The sequence below is a fragment of the Giraffa tippelskirchi genome, chromosome 7 (genome assembly GCF_054371585.1).
Source record: "Giraffa tippelskirchi isolate mGirTip1 chromosome 7, T2T-mGirTip1v1.2.pri, whole genome shotgun sequence".
Classification (NCBI taxonomy): domain Eukaryota; kingdom Metazoa; phylum Chordata; class Mammalia; order Artiodactyla; family Giraffidae; genus Giraffa; species Giraffa tippelskirchi.
This window is the reverse complement of record NC_137281.1, coordinates 14,381,029-14,403,123: the sequence shown is the minus strand read 5'-3', so window position 1 is coordinate 14,403,123 and position 22,095 is coordinate 14,381,029. Positions and strand designations below refer to the sequence as shown.

The window sequence follows — 22,095 nt, the reverse complement described above, 5'->3', positions numbered from 1 at the left end:
CCCTGACCTTTCCCCATGGCCCTCAAATTGCCCCCACTTCCCCAGTTTGTCTCTGACCTGGACTCTCCTGCTACAAGCTTCCATCTCAATACCGAGTCTCTGACGACTCATGGTTCTTAAATGAACTCTGGGCCATATTAGATGCTTCATTAGATCTTTGAAGCAGTTAATTCAATTTCTAATTTTGTAGCCTTTAGTGGGAGCTGCACAGACACCCTCCAGTTTGCCGCAAGTGCTACTGGTTGCCACAGAATTATTTCTAACCACCTCAGATATTCGCCTGCAATGCAAGAGATATGAGTTTGATCCCTGGGTTGGGAAGATCCCCTGGAGGAGGAAATGGCAACCCACTTCAGTATTGTTGCCTGGGAAATTCCATGGATAGAGGAGCCTGGCGGGCTACAATCCGTGGGGTCACAAGAGTTAAAAATGACTGAGTGCCTAAACCACTAAACCACCACCATCACCTCACATGTTTACATTTTCCATCTGGGCCCTGAAGACACTCCACTAATCTAAAAACCTCATCTTGATCCCTGTGCTCTTTCCCTGACTGACCCTTTCACTCTTCCCCTGATCTCTCACCTGTTACCCCAGTCTCCCCTTCCTTACATTGCTGATGTCTTATCCCAACTCATATGGCTCCTCGCTTCTCTCCTGACTTTTCCCTTTGACCCCAATCTCTCTCAGTGATTCCTGGTCTCCCACTTACATCACCTCTTCTCAGTCTAAATCTTTATCTCCCATCCTGGCACGTCATCCTTCTGGTATCCCATCCTGGGTCTTCCATAGACCCACCTCCCCCATTTCTCTGGTGCCCTCACACCCTGACCTCTGACCTTGACCTCCAGGTGCTGGATGTGCTATGTTCCCTGTGTGTGTGCAATGGCGTGGCCGTGCGCTCCAACCAAGATCTCATCACTGAGAACTTGCTCCCTGGCCGCGAGCTTCTGCTGCAGACAAACCTCATCAACTATGTCACCAGGTCTGGCCCCTAGCCCCTGACTCCAGGACTCAGAACCTCTCAAGCCCCTCCCTGACTCCCGGGTGGGGGGGCCTTCCTCCACCTCCCACCCCGGGACTTAACACCGGTCCCCATAGCTGTTCCCGGGTCATCCCTGGCTTCTCACACCTCTTGTCCTCTCTCCCTGCTCCGTTTCTGCCTCTGTCTCTTCCTCTCTTTCTGTGTTTGCCCTTTCTGTCTTCCTCTGTCTGTCTCTATTTCTCCTCCACCTCTTTTTCCTGGTCTCTCTTCTACCTCTCTCTTCTCTGTCCTTTGATGCTTTTCTCTCTCTCTCTCTGCTTTCTCTGTGTGTGTCTCTCTCTGTCTATCACTCTCCGTCTCCATGTCTCTGCTTTTCTGTTTTTCTCGTGTATGGATCTCTTGGTCTTCCTCCCTTCTCTTCCCGCCGCGCCCCAGCCTGGGTCTCCTCCCCATCTCTCCTTCACCCTCCTCTCCTGTTCTGTCTCTCCTGCAGCATCCGCCCCAACATCTTTGTAGGCCGAGCAGAGGGCACCACGCAGTACCTCAAATGGTACTTTGAGGTGATGGTGGACGAGGTGGTTCCATTCCTGACGGCTCAGGCCACCCACCTGAGGGTGGGCTGGGCCCTCACTGAGGGCTACAGCCCCTACCCCGGGGGCGGCGAGGGCTGGGGCGGCAACGGGGTCGGCGATGACCTCTATTCCTACGGCTTTGATGGGCTGCACCTCTGGACAGGTACCTGGACCCTTCTATGTGACCCTCAACCCTGACCATTGACCCCAGGGTTTCTCAGGCTCTCACTGCACACCTTGGGGTTCTTGGGATCTTGACCCCCAAACAGGCTAACTGTGACCCCTTTACTCCTCATTTCCCAAGACCCTAACCCTAGAGCTTCCAGAATCTTGGCCCTCACCTGTTTCTTCATAACCCCCAGAGCTCTGATCTCAGAGGAAGTCTGATCTCTGACTTGAGAGATCCTAGAAAACTGCCCCGATTATTATGACCTTTGAGTTATTATGACTAATATTATTACATTATGACTAATAATATGATTATTATGATCTTTGACTTCTGACCCCAAAGATTCCAGAATCCTAACTCCAGGACAGCTTTAATCTCTGACTCCTACACCTCTCAGGAACCTAACCTCAGGGGAAACTTGACCTCTGCCCCTAATCTCTAAGAGCACTTGACCTTGGAGATTCTAAAATCCGGGCCCCGCTGGATCCTCTAATATCTACCCTTGTCTCCTGAGCCCACCGGTTCCCCTGGACCTCTGACTTCTGACTTCCTCCTGGTGATCCCGGTGCAGGACACGTGCCACGCCTGGTCACTTCCCCCGGGCAGCACCTCCTGGCCCCCGAGGACGTAGTCAGCTGCTGCCTGGACCTCAGCGTGCCGTCCATCTCCTTTCGCATCAATGGCTGTCCCGTGCAGGGGGTCTTCGAGGCCTTCAACCTTGATGGGCTCTTCTTCCCTGTTGTCAGCTTCTCGGCTGGTGTCAAGTAAGGACTCATCCCTGCCCCCTTGCCAGTCTCCAGACCAGGGCCTGTCCCAAGACAGCTTCTGCGGGCTCGCCATGGCCTTCTATGGGGCCAGGACCCAGCGGCCTACCCTCAGGACTGACGGCCCAGACCCTGTGTGAGGGTCACAGTGATACTCTCCATGTCCTCCCAATGACCTCTGCTTCTCCCCAATCTCTGTGTCCCCAGATTTCACGGTGACTTTCTAATGATTAATAAGTTTCTCCCAGTTACCTCCCAAATGACCTGTGACCCTCCCAATTATTCTATGCCATTCCAGTGACCTCCAAATGATATCAAAATCTGAACGATGATCTTGCAGAGACCACAAAGCCTCCCAATGATCTTGGACTCTCCCAATGACTCCATCCTCTTAACAACTCCTCACTGACCCCAGCTTCTCCCAGCGATATTCTAAGAGCTCCATAATCTCCCAGCTACCCCTCAATGACCACAGTTATTTCAAAGACTTCTCAATAGCCCAGTGTTTTCCCAATGACCCCAAGCTCTGTGTGTGACTTCTCACCATTTCAGTGGTAATTATGGTTTCTCAAGGTTACACCTTGAGAGTCTCAGTGACTTCTGGGTGACCTTCTTCTTGGTCTCCCCTAAACCTTCTGGTATCTCTAAGTGTTCTGCTGACCCAGGACCTCCTCCAAAGGACCTTCCTGTGACCGTGGATTAACTGCTTAGTGACCTGGCCCCCACTTTCCTTTTTTGGTTTTCTAACGATTTCTATTGCCTTCTGACAGTTTCTTTGACCTTAGACTTTCCCGATTCCTAAAATCACCTCCATGACCCTATGACTGTCCACTGACCTCGGGTCAACCCAGCACCTCCTACCAATTCCAGGATTGCTCCCTTCCCCTCACTGAGTACAGACTCTGCTCAGTAAACTGCCCTCACTAGTGACCCCACTCTCCCATCTAGAGTGCGGTTCCTCCTTGGTGGCCGCCATGGCGAATTCAAGTTCCTCCCTCCACCTGGCTATGCCCCTTGTCACGAAGCTGTGCTCCCACGAGAGCGACTCCATCTGGAACCCATCAAGGAGTATCGGCGAGAAGGGCCCCGGGGGCCCCACCTGGTGGGCCCCAGCCGCTGCCTCTCACATACCGACTTTGTGCCCTGCCCTGTGGACACTGTCCAGGTACTGCCTGCTCTGTAAGGGTTTCCTAGAGAGGCAGACTCCCTTAGGAGTCAGCGGGGTGGGCAGCTGAGCTGGAAGCTGGGGACCTTGTTGTTTGACAGGTGGGGAAACTGAGGCAGAAGGGAGGCAAAGGAATCTCTCCAGGCAGAATCTCAGTTTCAGGGGGTCCTCACAATAGCCCCCTAAAGAAAGGACTACTATTGGGACTTCCCTGGTGGTCCAGTGGCTAAGGCTCTATGCTCCCAACACAGGGGGTCCGGGTTCGATCTCTGGTCAGGGAACTAGATCCCACATGCCGCAACTCAAGATTCCGCATGCTGTAATGAAGATCGAAGGTCCTGCATGCTGCAACTAAGACCTGGTGCAGCCAAAACAATAAGTAAAAATAAATATACAATAAAAGAAAGGACTGTTGTTGCCCTAATATACAGTTGAGGAAAGTGAGGCCCAGAGAGGTCAAGCAGGTGTGCAAGTCACACAGCTGATTTGAACCCAGGCTGTACGATCCCAAAGCCTATGATCATATCCACCACAATTTGTGGAGCATCTTTTCTATTCCAGGCCTCCCCCATTCCTCTTATCCCAACCTGAGCTCCCCACCCTTCCCTCCAAGTGTGTTCCTCTAGGAGGGGAATATAAGTCATGTTTAAGAGCCTGATCACGAGGGTTTGACTTTCAGCATGTCACTGTGGGCATGCAACTTCACTTCTCTGTGCCTTGGTTCCCTCACCTGTGAGGAAAAGGGGAGAACGAGAGAATGTACCTGTAGCATGCTTGTGAAGTTTAGATGAACTAATGTATGTGAAGTGCTTAGCACGGTCCTAAGAAAATACTAAGTCCTCAATTGAGTTATTGTCATTATGGGTAAAGTGAGTGAGTGAAAGTCACTCAGTTGTGTCTGACTCTTTGCAACCCCATGGATTATATAGTCCATGGAATTCTCCAGGCCAGTATGGAGTTGGGTAGCCTTTCCCTTCTCCAGGGGGTCTTTCCAACCCAAGGATTGAACCTAGGTCTCCTATATCACAGACGAATTCTTTACCAGCTGAGCCACAAGAGAAGCCCAAGAATACTGGAGTGGGTAGCCTATCCTTTCTCCAACAGATCTTCCCAACCCAGGAATTGAACCAGTGTCTCCTTCATTGCAGGCGGATTCTTTACCAAATGAGCTATCAGGGAAGCCCTGTCATCATGGGTAGTAGTAATGTTATTGCAGATCAACCTGTCATCCCCTTGTAGCTGGGCCTGGATGTCTCCCTTCCCCTCTGCCACCTGTCAGCCTCAAGAGCTGTCCACTTGGTCTCCTGGACATCCCCTCCCCACTCCTCCCCCCACAACCCAACCTGGTCCAACTAGGTGCCAGGTATTTTTACAAACTACAGTTGATCTGTGGACAATGCAGGGGGTTTAGGGGCCCGACCCCACACAGTCAAAAGCCGCAGTACTACCATCTCTGTCTTAGATATGAAACAATTGGTAAATGACACATGGAAGAGCAGGAAGCTGAAACAGTTTGGACAGAATGACTCAAACGCTTCTCTTGATTCCACATATTGTGATCTCAATCAAACCCAAACTTTTCCCTACCTTGAGTTAATTAGAGAGCTGTAAAATGAAAACTTGGGGCTTCCCAGATGGTGCAGTAATAAAGAATCCTCCTGCATATGCAGGAAACTCAAGACATGGGTTCGATCCCTGGGTTGGAAAGATCCGCTGGAGTAGGAAATGGCAACCCACTCCAGTATTCTTGCCTGGAAAATTCCATGGACAGAGGAGCCTGGCAGGCTACAGTTCATGGGGTCACAAAAGACATGACTGAGCATGCACACACACACACACACAAAATGAAAATACAGGTACTATATTTACTGAAAAAAATCCATGCAGTTCAAACCTGCATTGTTCGAGGGGCTACTGTATATAACATTTAGTAACTGATGTAGATGATTTCACTGAACCCATATAAAGTAAGTATTGTGTTGGCCAAGAAGTTTGTTTGAGTTTTTTCATATGATCCTATGGAAAAATTTGAACAAACTTTCTGGCCAACCCAATGTTATGAGTTAACATTGTTCCAGTTCTCATTGTACAGAGAAGGAAAGAGGCCCATCTGTTCATTCAGCAAACATCTCCAGAGCATCTCCTCTGGGCTGGGCAGGGCTGGGGAAATGCTGGAGACAGACACAGTCCCAGCCCTGCCCTCTCGGAGCTCTCAGTCCACAGAGGGAGACAGACCCATCCTCAGATAATTCTTTGATTCTGAGGATGTCAAGTCCTGAGCATCCATCCTGGAGGCAGGGCGAGGTGATGGGGAGCAGGGCTTGGATGGCAGGAAAGGTTAAAAGAGCTCTCTGGGGAACTGTCCAGAGCTGGTGAGTGTTCTCCAGAAGACTGGTCATGGCGCAGGCTGGAGGGAACTCAGAGACCTCACGAATGTCCCCTGCCCCCAGATTGTCCTGCCTCCCCATCTGGAACGTATTCGGGAGAAGCTGGCTGAGAACATCCATGAACTCTGGGCGCTGACTCGCATCGAGCAGGGCTGGACCTATGGCCCGGTGAGGGGACAGGGCAGAGAGGCTAGACTGGCTATGGGGGAGTGAGAACCACTTGCTATTGGGGAGGGACTGGGGGTTGGGGGAGGAGATTTTGGGAGGGCTCCTTGGGTTTCAAGTGGCAGAATGAGGGTTAAGAGGTCAGAGTTCACAGTCTGGGAGTGTCGGGGGAAGGAAGAGGAGCCAAGGAGTGACTCTGGGGTTTCTCCAGGTTCGGGATGACAATAAGAGACTGCACCCCTGCCTCGTGGATTTTCACAGCCTACCGGAGCCCGAGAGGAATTACAACCTGCAGATGTCGGGGGAGACGCTCAAGTGAGGAGGGGATCAGGGAACAGGGGCCTGGGCCTGGCCGCTGGGCAGAAGAGCACGGGGAGATGGGGAGAGCGAGACAGAGACTGAGAGAAAGAGAAAGAGATAAAAGAGCAACACAGGGAGTGGGAGATGGGGACTGTGAAACTGACAGGGTGAGTAAGAGATAGAGGCATAAAGAGATGCTCGGGACTTCCCTGGTAGTCCAGTGGTTAAGAATCGCCTGCCAAGGTGGAGGACATGGGTTCAATCCCTGACCTGGGAGGATTCCACATGCTGCAGGGCAAATAAGCCTGTGTGCCACAACTACTGAGCCCACGCACTGCAACTACTAAAGGCTGAGGGCCCTAGAGCCTGTGTTTGGTAGCAAGAGAAGCCACCGCGATGAGAAGCCTGAGCTCTGCAACTAGGGAGCAGGCCCCACTCGCTGCAACTAGAGAAGAGCCTGTGCAGCAACGAAGATCCAGTGCTGCCCAAATAGATAATAAATGAATAAATAATTTAAAAACAAGCATTTCTATATACTAGCCATGTATACACTGGAAAAGAAAAATTTTTAAAATACTATTATGTAAAATGGTTCCCCTTGCTAAATGAAGATGTGCAGTAAGTGGAAGAAAGAGAAAGAGACAAGGAAAGAAGCAGAGAGGAAAAGAACACAAAGAAATAGAGACAGAGATGCAGAGAGAAACAGGAGTCAGAGAGGCAGACAGTGAGACAGAAAGATGGGACAAACACCCAGAAAACCAGAGCAAGAAACAGGGAGAGAGCTGGTGACCCAGAGACAGAGATGACAGGGGCCGGGGGAGGAGGGGAGCTGGGCTGGGGGAGGGGAGGCCAGGGACAGGGTGGCCGTGTGGGGTGACCTGCTCCCCTGCCCCCACCCCCTGCCCCAGAACTCTACTGGCACTGGGCTGCCACGTTGGCATGGCGGACGAGAAGGCGGAGGACAACCTGAAGAAGACAAAACTCCCCAAGACGTGAGTGTGGATGACCTGAGCCCCACCTGGGGAATAGAGTAGGGGGCTGGGGATGACACGGTGAGGGTTGGAGTGATCGAGAGCTGGAGTGGGGAGGCTGAGGTCAGAGACAAAGGGGCCGTGGGTTGGGGTGGAGGTCGTAGGACCAGGGATCAGGGCTGTAGAGTCAGTGGTGAGCGTCCTAGGTGGTTAAGAACACAGAGTTAGGAGTTCCTGAGAGAGTGGGAGTGAGTCAGACTCAGGGTCAGTGTCTTCATGGAGTCGGGAAAATGAGAGAGCAGAAGTCGTGTTTCTTAGTTAGAGGTGCAGGGTCAATGGAAAGAGATGAGAAATTGCTGGAGTTGTCAGTAAGGAATCCTGAAATGACAGATGAGAGGTCAGAGGTCCGGGGGATAGATGCCAAGGTTCAAAAGTCAAGGACTTCAGAGCGAGCAGTTTGAAATGATAGGGTCCTGGAAACCTCCAAGTTAGAGGTGAGAGGTCAGAGCACCCCAGGACCAGAGATGAGGCTCCCAAGATCAAGATGAAAGGGCCACAGAGGCCAGAGGTCAGTGAAGTCAAAGCCCTTGCTAGGGTCACAGGATCCTGGGGTCTGAGGTCAGATAAGCTTATTTAAGAACCCTGATATCAGATGGGACTTCCCTGGTGGTCCAATGGCTAAGACTTCGTGCCCCCAATGCAGGGGGCCTGGCTTTGATCCCTGGTCAGGGAACTAGATCCCACATGCCATAGCTGAGAGTTTGCCCACCACAACTAAAGATCCTACATGCTACCCCATGCAACCAAATAAATAAACATATTGAAAAAGAATCCTGCTATCAGAGATCAAAGGTCAAAAGTTTCAGAGACCATGGGATCCTAAGGACCAAGGTCAGAAGTCAGGGATCCCGTGGCACAGGGCCCAATAGTGGAGGTGAGGGTCTCATCCCACTGGCTCCCCCAACCACCCGCAGGTACATGATGAGCAACGGGTACAAGCCGGCACCACTGGACTTGAGCCACGTGAGACTCACGCCCGCGCAGACCACGCTGGTGGACCGGCTGGCGGAGAACGGGCACAACGTGTGGGCGCGAGACCGAGTGGCCCAGGGCTGGAGCTACAGCGCCGTGCAGGACATCCCTGCCCGCCGGAACCCTCGCCTCGTGCCCTACCGCCTGCTGGATGAGGCCACCAAGCGCAGCAACCGCGACAGCCTCTGCCAGGCCGTGCGCACCCTGCTGGGCTACGGCTACAACATTGAGCCGCCCGACCAGGAGCCCAGTGAGTGCTGACCACAGGCCCTCTGACCCTGCCCCTGGACTCCGATCTCTGACCCAACTCAGCCCCTCAGTGGGCTACATCTGTAACACTGACACTTCTCCCAATCCTGACACTCACTCTGTTCCCGAGCCTGAACCCCATCTAGACCACTGTCCTTGACTCAAGCCCTGCCTGGGCTACAGCTGCTACGCTGAGCAGCCCACCAGGAACCCAGTGAACTCTGCCCCTGACCCCTGACTCCAGTTCCCGACCCCCAGCTCTGACCCCTGACCCCTAACCTCTGGACTATGTGTACAACACGGAGCCACCCAACCAAGCACTCAGAGAGCCTCTAAGCCCTACTCCTAACTCGACCGCTGACCTATCACTGACCCCTGACCGACCCCAATCTCAACCCCTGCCTCCAACCCCAATTTCTATCCTCTCCTGACCTTGATTCTGACTCCCTCTCCCTGATCCTGCTTTCAGCCCTTGATTCTTACCATCGACCTTAATCTTGACCCTTCACCGCAGACCATGACCGTGACCAACCCAACTTTCTCCCTTCATGTCTCTATCACTAGTTCCTCTCTGAAACTCTTGACTGCTAGAGGGATGGACGAGAAGTCTCAGTAGGTCCCTCCTACTTCTCTGTGACTGCTCTGAGAGTCCAGTTCTTCTTCTCTAACACCAAAAGCTGTTCATCTCCCCCACCAACCCAGCCTCTCTTACTCTCCCTGGCCCCATGTGCAGGTCAGGTGGAAAGACAGTCTCGCTGGGACCGGGTGCGCATCTTCCGGGCAGAGAAATCCTATGTGGTGCAGAGCGGCCGCTGGTACTTTGAGTTCGAGGCGGTCACCACTGGCGAGATGCGAGTGGGCTGGGCGCGGCCCGAGCTGCGGCCAGACGTGGAGCTGGGAGCGGATGAGCTGTCCTATGTCTTCAACGGGCACCGCGTGGGTATCTCCCTGGCTCCACTCTGCCAGGCTCTGTGATCCTTCCCACACTCATGCAATCCAGCCCTGCCTCTCTATCTGTGTCTCTGTCCACCCATCCCTGAATCCACCTTCCCATTCATCCCTCCATCCTCCCCCCCACTCTGTGCATATATCCATCCACATTCATCTCTCTATCCAACCATCCATTTGTCCATTCATCTATCCATCTTCTCGTCTGTCCAAAGAATCACTTAGGCATCCACGTTTCCATCTATTCAGGTAGTTGTCAGTTCAGCCATTCACCTTTTATAACCAATTTGTGACTTCATTTATTCATTCATCTATCCAATAATTTAATGCATACAGACATCATCTATTTATCCACCCACCCACACAGACCTATGTGTCTCTCTGTACTTTCTTTCTTCCCTCCGTCAACCCAGGTAGACTCTCAGCTTTCATTTCATTCTTCCATCCAGCCATACACCGGCTTCCCATCCATCTATCCATTTCATTATTCATGTATCTATTCTGGGGCATATGGGTATAGATGGGTACATATGAGGGACATTGACAGGTTAGTTTTTCGTTTCCAATCCTCTACTTTCTGCTTCCCCCAACCCTCCAAGACCACTTGGGTGGCTTTTACAGTCCCAGTCATGAAAACAACAGAGAATCCAAGCAAAAGGGATGAGATAGAGAGATGAATGGGAAGGGAAAGCATGAACGCCTAGCCCTTACCTTCCAAGGGCCATGGGTGCAAATGTGGGGAAAGACGGAGGACGCTATGGGGATGACCTTTCTTCTATCTCCCATGCACTGGACCTGACACCTTGCTGGTGTGTCTTGACATGTCTCCCCTTGCTCCCGTATCTCTCCATTTCTCTGTATGTCTCTCACACCACATCTCCCCATCACTCCTCACAGGGTCAGCGCTGGCACCTGGGCAGTGAACCGTTTGGGCGTCCCTGGCAGTCGGGAGACGTTGTGGGCTGCATGATCGACCTCACAGAGAACACCATCATCTTCACCCTCAATGGCGAGGTCCTCATGTCCGATTCCGGCTCGGAAACAGCCTTCCGCGATATTGAGATTGGGGATGGTAAGGTCCAGCCTCGGGGCCCCTCTCTGGTTTTCTTCCGTCTCACCTGACCCTACGCTGCCCCCTCCAGCCCACCGTTCTTCCATCCCCTCTTTCCATGGTACATCCTCCCCGTGGCTGCCCCTGCCTCACCCACTTACCCTCACCCCTGCCCATCTATCCCCTCCCACCAGGCTTCCTGCCCGTGTGCAGCTTGGGACCCGGCCAGGTGGGTCACCTGAACCTGGGCCAGGACGTGAGCTCCCTGCGGTTCTTTGCCATCTGCGGCCTCCAGGAAGGTTTTGAGCCATTTGCCATCAACATGCAGCGCCCAGTCACCACCTGGTTCAGCAAAGGCCTTCCTCAATTTGAGGCAGTGCCTCCTGAGCACCCCCACTATGAGGTGAGGACCGACCCTACTCAACACCCTCAGATCTGCTTCTATACCTCATTCTTGCCACAGTTCTCTTCCCCAAGCTTCTCTTCGTCTTCTGTTAATATGTTAGACCACAAACCTTATAGAAGTGAGTGTCAGGATAGTGGATTCCCAGGGCTGCCTTGTAGGGTACCAGTTCAGTCGCTCAGTCGTGCCCAACTCTTGGCGACCCCATGTACTGCAGCACGTCAGGCTTCTCTATCCATCATCAACTCCCAGAGCTTGCTCAAACTCATGTCCATCGAGTTGGTGATGCCATCCAACCATCTCATCCTCTGTCGTCCCCTTCTTCCTTTCTTCAACCTTTCCCAGCATCAGGGTCTTTTCCAATGAGTCAGTTCTTCCCATCAGGTGGCCAAAGTATTGGAGTTTCAGCTTCAGCATCAGTCCTTCCAATGAATATTCAGGACTGATTTCCTTTAGGATGGACTGGTTGGATCTCCCTGCAGTCCAAGGGACTCTCAAGAGTCTTCTCCAACACCACAGTTCAAAAGCAACAATTCTCCGGTGCTCAGCTTTCTTTATAGTCCAACTCTCACATCCATATATGACTACTGGCAAAACTATAGCTTTGACTAGATGGACCTTTGTTGGCAAAGAAATGTCTCTGCTTTTCAATATGCTGTCTAGGTTGGTCATAGCTTTTCTTCCAAGGAGCAAGTGTCTTTTAATTTAAGTAAGTTTAATTGTAGGGTATAACCTTGGCAAAACACACCTTTCTAAGCTCCAGGTAGCTTGCCTACAAAATGGGAGAAGGGAGGAAAGAGAAGCTGGATTAAGTGACCTCACTGGAAATTTTCAGCCCTTATAACTATTTGATCCCACCAAGGGTTTCTGCTTGCATGCTCAAGTTGCTTTAGTCGTGTCCAACTCTGTGACCCTATGGACTGTAGCCCGCCAGGCTCCTCTGTCCATGGGATTCTCCAGGCAAGAATACTGGAGTGGGTTGCCATGCCCTCCGCCAGGGGATCTTCCCAACCCAGAAATCGAACCCACGTCTCCTGTGGCTCCTGCACTGCAGGAGGATTCTTTTACTGCTGAGCCAACAACAAGGCTTAAAGAAATATAAATCCCTGGGCACATTTTGGCAGCTTCCTTAGTAATTGTTATCTAGGGTGGTTTTGGGCAGTAGTTTTGTTGGTGGGGGTGCTGTGCTTGGTCTTTGTCGTGGCACATAAGCTTCTCTGGTTGTGGCACTTGGGCTTAGTTGCCCTGTGTCATGTGGAATCTTAATTCCCTGACCAAGGATTGAACCCATGTCCCCTGCATGGGAAGGTGGATTCCTTACCACTGGACCACCAGGGAAGTCTCAGGGGTTACTTATTTTTTTAGTAACTCTTCATTAATCTGAGTATCCTAATTTTTAGACCCTAGTGCCTTTCTTTCTCAAGGTTAAACCCGTGTCATATTCTGACCATAAAAACCCCATATAGACCAAAGTGATGGTCCTTTTCTCAACCTAGGAAGAACTTGCATTCCACATGGCTGAGCTTCAGCTGGTACTTTACAATCAGACAGGCCTTGAGTTGGCCTTTTCCCTGTTTTGTGACCGGGGGAATATGACTCTCCTTCTGATCATCAGTTTTCTCTTCCCAGGCATAGCCCCGATCTCCCTCTCATGCACTTTCTTTTCTGAATTACTTAGATAAATTGGAGACATCTCGCCTCTTTATCCCTTAATATTTCAATATGCATTTCTTCGGAACAAGCTATACTCTTACAGAGCTGCAGTTATGAAAATCGGGAAATTTAACATCAATACATACTATTACCTAATTTACAATCCATATTCAAACTGTGTTCATTGTGGTAATAATGTCTCTTTTTATTTTTCTGGTCCAAAATCCAAGCCAGGGTTACACGTTACAGTTGGTTGCTATGTCTCTTTGGTCTTTAATGTATATAAAATGTTTTGGAGCCTTTCATTGTCTTTTATGACACTGGTATTTTTAAAGGGTGCAGACCAGTCATTTTGCAGAATATGCCTCAATTTGGGTAAGTCTCATGTCTCCTCTGGCTTCCCAGGTGGTAAAGAACCTGCCTGCCAATGCAAGGAGGCATAAGAGACCTGGGTTCGACTCCTGGGTTGAGAAGATCTCCTGGAGGAGGGCATGGCAACCTACTCCAATGTTCTTGCCTGGAGAATCCCATGGACAGAGGAGCCTGGCAGGCTACACTCCAGTGCATGGGATCACAAAGAGTCGGACACGATTGAAGCTACTTAGCATGCATGCATATCTCCTCACGATTAGGTTCATGTTACACATATTTGGCAGGAACATCATGGCAATGAGGTTGTATTCTGCTCGATGCAGGATCTCAGAGAGGCACACCACGGCACTATGTTTTATGGCTGATTATATCAACTTTGACTATATGTTTATTGTTACCACCATCAAGTTACTGTGTTTCTCTTTGTGGGGAAGCGTTTTAGGCCAGGTAAAAACAGAAGGGTGTTTTCTTTTCTTTTTTTGGCTGAGCTTCAAAGCTTCCAGACTCTTAGTTCCCCAACCAGGGATCAAACCCAGGCCCTGGTAGTGAAAGCACCAAGTCCTAACCACTGGACAACTAGGGAATCCCCCACTCCCTGACTTTTATTCTATTTTTTATCTTAAATAGAAGGGTTTTAAACAGGGGACTATCCAGTCTAGATCTGAGTTTTGGAAAGATTCCTTTTGACAGTGAGTTGTAGGAGGAGAGAATGGGGGCACAAAGACCAGAGAGGTGCCTGGGGCGGGAGAGGATGGTGGAATAGACATGCGTGCTAAGTCGCTCCAGTTGTGTCCGACTCTTTGTGACCCTAAGGACTGTAGCCCTCCAGGCTCCTCTGTCCAGGGGATTCTCCAGACAAGAATACTGGAGTGGGTTGCCATGCCCTCCTCCAGGAGATCTTCCCGATCCAGGAATGGAATCTGAGTCTCTTAGGTCCCCTGCATTGGTAGGCATATTCTTTACCACTAGCGCCACCTGGGAAGCCCAACAGGAACCTCCCAATACTTGCCACCCCCAAATGGTTTTTTCAACCCCAAGAACAGAACGTTAGACAGCAGTGAGAATGAATCAACTAACCTACCCACAACCACATGGACGAATCTTACAGACATAATGTTGACTGAAAGAAGCCAGACACAAAAGAACACATACTGTAAGATCCCATTCATAGACACTTCAAGGATGATGGATGCTACTCTGTGGTATGCTAAGTCAGGAGGGCGTTACTGTGAATGAATAATCAGACATTTAGTTACTTCGTGTACAAATCACAGGAGGAAGACGGTCAGTAGACTTGTCAAGGAGCAGAGGCAAAACAGGGTTCATTTAAATTAATTAATTTATTTATTGGCTGTGTCGTGTGGCGCAGGGGATCTTCGTTGAGGTGCGTGGGCTCCAGAGCATGTGGGTTCTGTAGTTGTGCATGTGGGCTAAGTTGCCCTCAGGGCATGTGGGATTTTACTGAACTGGTGGCTCAAACCATAAAGAATCCACCTGCAATGCAGGAGACGAGGGTTCGATCCTTGTATTGGGGAGATCCCCTGGCAAAGGGACTGGCTACCCACTCTAGGAATCTTGCCTGAAGAATCTCATAAACAGAAGAGCCTGGTGGGCTACAGTCCAAGGGGCTGCAAAGAGTCAGACATGACTAAGCGCGCGCGCACACACACACACACACACGCACACGTGGGATTTTAGTTCCCCAAACCAGGGATCGAAACTGTGTCCCCTGCATTGCAAAAAGAATTAACCACTGGACCGCCGGGGAAGTCTCCAGACAGAATTTATAAGAGAAAGGAAAGAGAGAAGAGAAAAAAATTCTGCAGACAGTTTTGGTTGCACACTTTTGGGGTGAATTCATTGGCTGACAGGAGCACAGAGGTCTGTCTTGGCAATTGGTCCTTCAGGAGGTCAACTTGAGGTGGGGTATCAAAGAAAGGGCACTGCTCTAGTTGTTTATAGAGTCTCCGGAAAATCTGAGTCTGTCTTTTGGGTTCACAGGCCAGGCACCTGTCCCTCTCTCAGCTCCTGCCCCTTATTTAGGCCAGATTGTTGCATTTTCCTCATCAGAATTCCTCACTGTCTTTGAGAGGGTAGTGACTAAACAGGCAATGAGGAGGCTTCCAGGGGAACTGGTTGTGTGGTCCATTTCTCCATCTGAGTGCTGGAGACACAGGCGTGTCTCTCCAGCACCTCACAGTGTTGTGAACTTATGACGTGTGCATTCTTCTGATTGTTGTATTTCCACAAACAACAAGTTTAACAAAGATTTATCTGGGGAACCTTTAAAAAAACTCTGACCCTTCTGGACTGCTTTCCCCAAGAGGTCTCTCTGAGTGAGCAGGAGGGCATGGCCCATGTTCTGATCACTGATGTATTCCTAGCACTTGGAAAAGTGCCTGGCACACAGTAGGTGCTCAGTAAGTATTTGTGGAGTGGATAGATGGATGGGTGGGTGGAACAGTGGATAGATGGATGGATGGAAGAGTGAAAGAATGGGTGGATGAATGGATAGATGGGTAAATAGAAGGGTGGATGGATGGAAGGAAGGATGAAAGAATGAATAGATGGATGGATGGATGGATGATCTAGTCTGGAATGAAGCCTGTGCTTAGGTAGGTTTTGAAAGCTCCCTGAGTGATTCCAGTTTCTGACCAGGGCTGCTCGTGTACAAAAGTGTCCAGACAGACAGAAGGTGAATGCACCCATGGCCAGGTTGTGTGTCCCATGAGAGTTCCTCCACCCAGAGGAGTGAGTCTCTGGCTGATTCTCACACGGTGCTCTAAGGCCGAATGGTGACTCTGTGTAATAAAGTTTAGGACCAATGCCCCGGCCCAACCTCCTGGCTCAGTGCTTCCTGCTCCCCCTACAGGTGACTCGTGTGGATGGCACCGTGGATACGCCCCCCTGCCTGCGCCTGACCCACCGCACCTGGGGCTCGCAGAACAGTCTGGTGGAGATGCTGTTTCTCCGGCTGAGCCTTCCAGTCCAGTTCCACCAGCACTTCCGGTGCACTGCAGGGGCCACCCCACTGGCACCCCCTGGCCTGCAGCCTCCTGCGGAGGACGAGGCCCGGGCAGCGGAGCCTGATCCCGACTATGAAAACCTGCGGCGCTCAGCTGGGCACTGGGCCGAGGCTGAGGGGAACAAAGAAGGAACTGCCAAGGAAGGGGCACCCGGGGGCCCTGCCCAGGCTGGGGTGGAGGCCCAGCCTCCCAGGGCAGAGAATGAGAAGGATGCTACCACAGAGAAGAACAAGAAGAGAGGGTGAGTCAAGGGAGGGGCAGGGTGGGGTTTAGAGGTCTGTCCTGGAACCCCTCAATTAGGCAACTTCAATAACTTGAGAAACCCCACTGTATCCCCAAAGTGGCCCCATATGTGCTAGGCGGACTCAGATTACTGAGGGATTCTATTATGTCTCAAGTGAAGGGTATAATTTCTCTGGGATACTCTAATTTCCTTGAGAATGTAAAATTGGGATGCCCCACTATATCTATGAAGAACTCCACTGTCCTTGGGGTACCTATTGGGTTTTCATCCAATGGACTTCATTATTTGTGAATACTAAAGGGGACCTCAGATTCTTGGTCAAGTTATCTATATCCCCAAGGCATTCCAATGAACACCATTGGTCTTCTAAATTATGGTCATTTCTGTGTCTCAAATGTATCCCCCCCCCAAAAAAAAACTAACTTTAAGGGAGACCCTCAAAGGGCATTAAACTTGGATTGAAACCAAATCTGCTTTTCCCCTATGGTGGCAGTGGTTTTCAGTGGGATGTAGTTCTGTGTCTCTTGAGGGGATATATGGAAATGATGGGAGATTTTGGATTGTCACAGTTTTGAGGAGACTTACTGCCTGCTGGGGGCTCCAGGGATTCCACATGCCTTCAGTGTACAAGACAGTGCCACAATGAAGAGCTGTCCTTTCCCAAATGCCTTTAGCATCCACATGAGACATGCTGACTTGGGAGGACCACTGTATGCTCCCCAAGACAACCTCCATGTTCCCAGAGGCACCTTTAAATCTGGGTCACTCGACATCCGAAAACACAGAGATCCTCCAAGGTGGACATTCCTGACGCAAGTGGGATTTCATCCCTCTAGAAGCGAGGCCTTGGGTATTAGAAATGGGGTGTAGTTAGGATGGATGTGGGGCTTCCCTGGTGGCTCAGTGGTAAAGAATCCGCCTGCGAATGCCTGCCAATGCAGGAGGTGCGGATTTGATCCCTGGGTGGGGAAGATCCCCTGGAGAAGGAAATGGCAGCCCACTCCAGTATTCTTGCCTGGGAAATCCCATGGACAGAGGAGCTTGGTGGGCTACAGTCCATGGGGCTGCAAAGAGTTGGACATGACTGAGCATGCACGCATGCACACACATACGTACATACATACGTAGGATGAATGTGGAGGCATGAACGTTGTGATGGGAGAGCTGGGGGGCTGGGCTGGAGAGTGAGCCTCGTGACAGCCTCTCCTCTTCACCACCAGGTTCCTGTTCAAGGCCAAGAAGGCCGCTATGATGACCCAGCCACCAGCCACACCCACTCTGCCCCGACTCCCTCATGAGGTGGTGCCTGCTGATGACCGTGATGACCCTGAGATCATCCTCAATACCACCACGGTGCGAACCAAGGACCCTCGGTAGACATCCAAATTCCATGCCATAATCCCCAGTAATTGCCCTTATCTGGGGATAACCCAGTATCTACTGGAAGCCACAAAATATAGTACACATTGATTTAAACCCTTTGAACCCCTAAATCCATATAGCTAAGGGCCTAAAACTCGCAGGGAACACAATGAAGTCATTAAGCATGCTGACCTAACTCCCAGGGATCCCCAAATCCCAAGGATAAACCAAAATAGACTCAAGACCCCAATATCCGGGTTCATCCTTGTAAACTCACCACCCCCAAATTTAACAGCTATTTTAGTGGCTCAGATGGTAAAGCGTCTGCCTACAATGCAGGAGACCCGGGTTCAATCCCTGGGTTGGGAAGATCTCCTGGAGAAGGAAATGGCAACCCACTCCTATATTCTTGCCTGGAAAATCCCATGGATGGAGGAGCCTGTTAGGCTACAGTCCATGGGGTTGCAAAGAGTCGGACACAACTGAGCAACTTCACTTTCACTAGTATATTCCTGGGAGCCAGAATTCACAATAATCCCAATGAAGTTTTGGGATTCCCCAAATCTGGAATATTTTCTGAGACAAATAGCCTAGTGGTGGGAGGGACCCAAATTTAAGGGTATCACAAAACTGTCCCAAAAGATTACCAGATCTAGAAATACATCAGTAAATACAGAAAGAGAGGGTCTCAAATGCAGCAATTTCTTGCCAAACCCCCAGAGGACACTGAGAATCCAGGGAAACCAACTAAGAGTCTCAGGGGAGCCCACCGACCGCTGGTCTCCCCTTTGCCTCTCTAGTACTATTACTCCGTGAGGGTCTTTGCCGGCCAGGAGCCCAGCTGCGTGTGGGTGGGCTGGGTCACCCCTGACTACCACCAGCACGACATGAACTTCGACCTCAGCAAGGTCCGGGCGGTGACAGTGACCATGGGAGACGAGCAAGGCAACATCCACAGCAGGTGTGGGCAGGGGTGGGGGCTGTGGGGGGCAGGCATGCTGGGCACCTCCCTTTCCTTTCCTCCTCTCTTCCTGCTTATCTTCCTCCCCATGGCTCCTACTCTGAGTTTTCCCTCCTCCGCTTTTGTTTTGGTAAATTTTGGCTGTGCTGGGTCTTCACTGCTCTCAAGTTGCAGTGTCAGGGCTTAGTTTACCCCATGGTATGCGGGATTTTAGTTCCCCGACCAGGGATCGAACCCACAACCCCTGCATTGAAAGGCGGATTCTTAACCACTGGACCGCCAGGGAAGTCCCCTCCTTTCCCATCTTGCCATCCCCTTTCTAGGTTACCTCCTTTCTCTGTTCTCTCCTTCTGCTCCCCTTCCTTCTTCTCCTGCCAGCATCCACCACCAGCTCCTAAGAATTCTAGTTCCGAGGGGCTCAGGGTCTGGGGTGAGGGGTTTCAGTGCTCAGGTCTGCAGGTGGTGGGTGTTTGGGGGTGGGACTCTGATTCCTGGCATTCTGGGAGCTTGGGGAAAGGGGTGTCCAGGGGTTCATAGCACCTTGGCTGGGGATCGGTGTGCTGACCACTCCTGTGTCCTCCAGCCTCAAGTGCAGTAACTGCTACATGGTGTGGGGCGGAGACTTCGTGAGCCCCGGGCAGCAGGGCCGGATCAGCCACACGGACCTTGTCATTGGCTGCCTGGTGGACTTGGCCACTGGCCTAATGACCTTTACTGCCAATGGCAAAGAGAGCAACACCTTTTTCCAGGTGAGCCCAGCCCCTCAGCAACTTAGCAATAGCATCCTCATGTCCTAGCATCCCAGGACAGCCCACCGAGAGGACAGACCCCAGGGAGACAGGACAAAAACAACCTCTTGACAGGCCAGAGCTGTATTGTAGCTATGGGAGGTCCCTGGGAGACCACCTACTGACATCCAGAAAGAGGGAGACAGAGCAGAGCCTTGACCTTGAAGAGAGGTCCGTATTCCATCTTGGGCTGGGTGGTACCAGTCCCCACCTTTTCGCCAATCAGGGAAAACCCTAGAATGGACCAGAATTCTAAAATGGTATTTTCCTTTTCAACATTTGATTATGAAAGGTTTCCAGAACACAACAAAATTAGAGGAATTGTACAGTGAGGGCCTATATACCTCCATCATGAATCTGCAAAGTCGCAGATGACAGGTTGCCCTGAGGAAGTGGAGGAGGTTGGCCTTGCTGGATCAGAGGTGGTACAGTCCATGAGTAACCTCAGGGCCACTGTGGAGCCTCCTATGCCCAAGTTTGAATCTATAGGCACCAGCAGGATCAGGCTGGGGTAACTGGCTCCAGAGTTTGGGATCTAGAGTCAACACCACCTCCAGTTCATCCTCTTCCTCACCCTGCCCTCTTTTCCCTTGCCAGGTGGAACCCAACACAAAGCTGTTCCCTGCTGTCTTTGTCTTGCCCACGCACCAGAACGTGATCCAGTTTGAGTTGGGGAAACAGAAGGTCAGTGATGGGGCGTTAATAGGGGCAGGCTGAGGAAGGAGGTGCGGGAGGTCAGGCTGAAGTGTGTGTGGCGGGAGTGCAGTCTGGGAGGTCTTCCTGGAAGCAGAGTGGCGGGATCCAGCGGACTGGGAATCCTGACCTGTGCACACCTCTGCGCCCTCCAGAACATCATGCCGCTGTCAGCCGCCATGTTTTTGAGCGAACGCAAGAACCCCACGCCGCAGTGCCCGCCGCGGCTGGAGGTGCAGATGCTGATGCCCGTGTCGTGGAGCCGCATGCCTAACCACTTCCTGCAGGTGGAGACGCGGCGGGCAGGCGAGCGGCTCGGCTGGGCAGTGCAGTGCCAGGAGCCGCTCACCATGATGGCGCTGCACGTCCCCGAGGAGAACCGGTCAGGACCAGCCCTGGCGCCCAGGGGTGGGGCGGGTACCTCAAGCCCTCTGGGGTCTGGATCCCACTGGGTGCCCCCTCCCTACTACCCCTGGGGCTCCAGATAATACCCCAAGAGGCCCCAGACTACCCTATTTTCTGCAGATAGCACACCAGGGGGCTCTCAATCCATTTCAGCAGGCTCAGACTCACCTCCGGAGACGCAGACTCAACCCAGGCATGTCCAGATAACACCCCAGGGGACACCAGACCCATCTCAGGGAGCCAGATCCACATCAAGAAGCCCACACAACACCCCAGGGGCCTCAAGTATACCTCAAAGGGTCTTGAACATTATTCAGAGAGGCTTGGATGCACCCTAAGGTCTCTCGGGAGACTCTACACAGGGACACTTTAGATGTGTCCCACGGAAATCTCTTAACTCACTCCAGGGGACCCAGACACACCCAGCTAGAGAGTATTCTCATGGATGACAGCAAAGCTTTTACTAACTCTAAATGTGGCCAGGATCCCATATTGACCCCAGGAGGCTTCCAACATGCTTCATCTTTCCTTTATTCACTCATTCAACAAATAGCTCTGAGCTCCTCCTGTGTGACAACAACATTCCAGGCTGGAGACACCAAGCTCTTGTAAACGGACATTCTAGTAATGCTCAGACCTGCCCAGGAGGATTCGGACCCATCCCCAGAGGCCCCAGATGCACCCATTTATTCATTTGTTCCTACAGCAAATATTTACTGAGCACATTTGTTGTTGTGCAGTCACGCAGTCGTGTCCAATTCTTTGCGACCCCATGGACTGCAGCACACCAGGCTCCTCTGTCCTTCACCATCTCCTAGAGTTTGCTCAAACGTATGTCCATTGAGTCGGTGATGCTATCCAACCATCTCATCCTCTGTCATCTCCTTCTGCTCCTGGCTTCAATCTTTCCCACCATCAGGGTCTTTTCCAATGAGTTGGCTCTTTGTATCATGCGGCCAAAGTATTGGAGCTTCAGCTTCAGCATCAGTCCTTCCAAGAGTATTCAGGGTTGATTTCCTTTGTGCTTAGTCCTTTTTAGGTGCTGGGAATATAGCAAACAAACAATAAACAAACAAAACAGGCAGGAATGTCCTGTCCTGATGAACTTTATATTCTGGTGGTGTTCAGATATAACCAGGGTACTCAGACCTGCCAGAGTGGGATTTAGACCCAACCTGGAATCCCACGTACATCTCATAGTCACCAGATCTTTTCCCTGGACTCTTAGATCCCCAGGGTACCAGACCATCCTGTAAACCCCAAATGTATCCCAGGGAGCCCCCAGACCAGTGATGGACGTCTAGAACCATTAAAAAGTCTCCTAGACTCAGCTCCACAGACCTCACAGAATCTTGAACCCAGCAGAACACTGGGATTCCCTGCTAGGGCCACCAACGCTCGCCTGAGCACCTCTTTGCCTCTCGGGTCTG

The 22,095-nt window shown here is 51.4% G+C and overlaps 1 protein-coding gene across 2 annotated transcripts in view; it reads left to right on the top strand.

Annotated features, from left to right (window-relative positions):
- The window catches only part of RYR1 (ryanodine receptor 1), a 127,422-nt gene that overhangs the window by 20,306 nt on the left and 85,021 nt on the right, over positions 1-22,095 (top strand). For both annotated transcript variants that reach the window (XM_081516526.1, XM_081516527.1), the window contains exons 17-33: positions 852-985; positions 1,479-1,720; positions 2,298-2,490; positions 3,439-3,655; positions 6,106-6,210; positions 6,419-6,522; positions 7,416-7,499; positions 8,453-8,760; positions 9,493-9,695; positions 10,605-10,779; positions 10,953-11,161; positions 16,059-16,453; positions 17,677-17,809; positions 18,619-18,779; positions 19,363-19,528; positions 20,165-20,251; positions 20,416-20,642. In XM_081516526.1, coding sequence (XP_081372652.1) covers positions 852-985; positions 1,479-1,720; positions 2,298-2,490; positions 3,439-3,655; positions 6,106-6,210; positions 6,419-6,522; positions 7,416-7,499; positions 8,453-8,760; positions 9,493-9,695; positions 10,605-10,779; positions 10,953-11,161; positions 16,059-16,453; positions 17,677-17,809; positions 18,619-18,779; positions 19,363-19,528; positions 20,165-20,251; positions 20,416-20,642 — 3,143 coding nt within the window. The remainder of the gene's footprint in view (positions 1-851; positions 986-1,478; positions 1,721-2,297; positions 2,491-3,438; positions 3,656-6,105; positions 6,211-6,418; positions 6,523-7,415; positions 7,500-8,452; positions 8,761-9,492; positions 9,696-10,604; positions 10,780-10,952; positions 11,162-16,058; positions 16,454-17,676; positions 17,810-18,618; positions 18,780-19,362; positions 19,529-20,164; positions 20,252-20,415; positions 20,643-22,095) is intronic.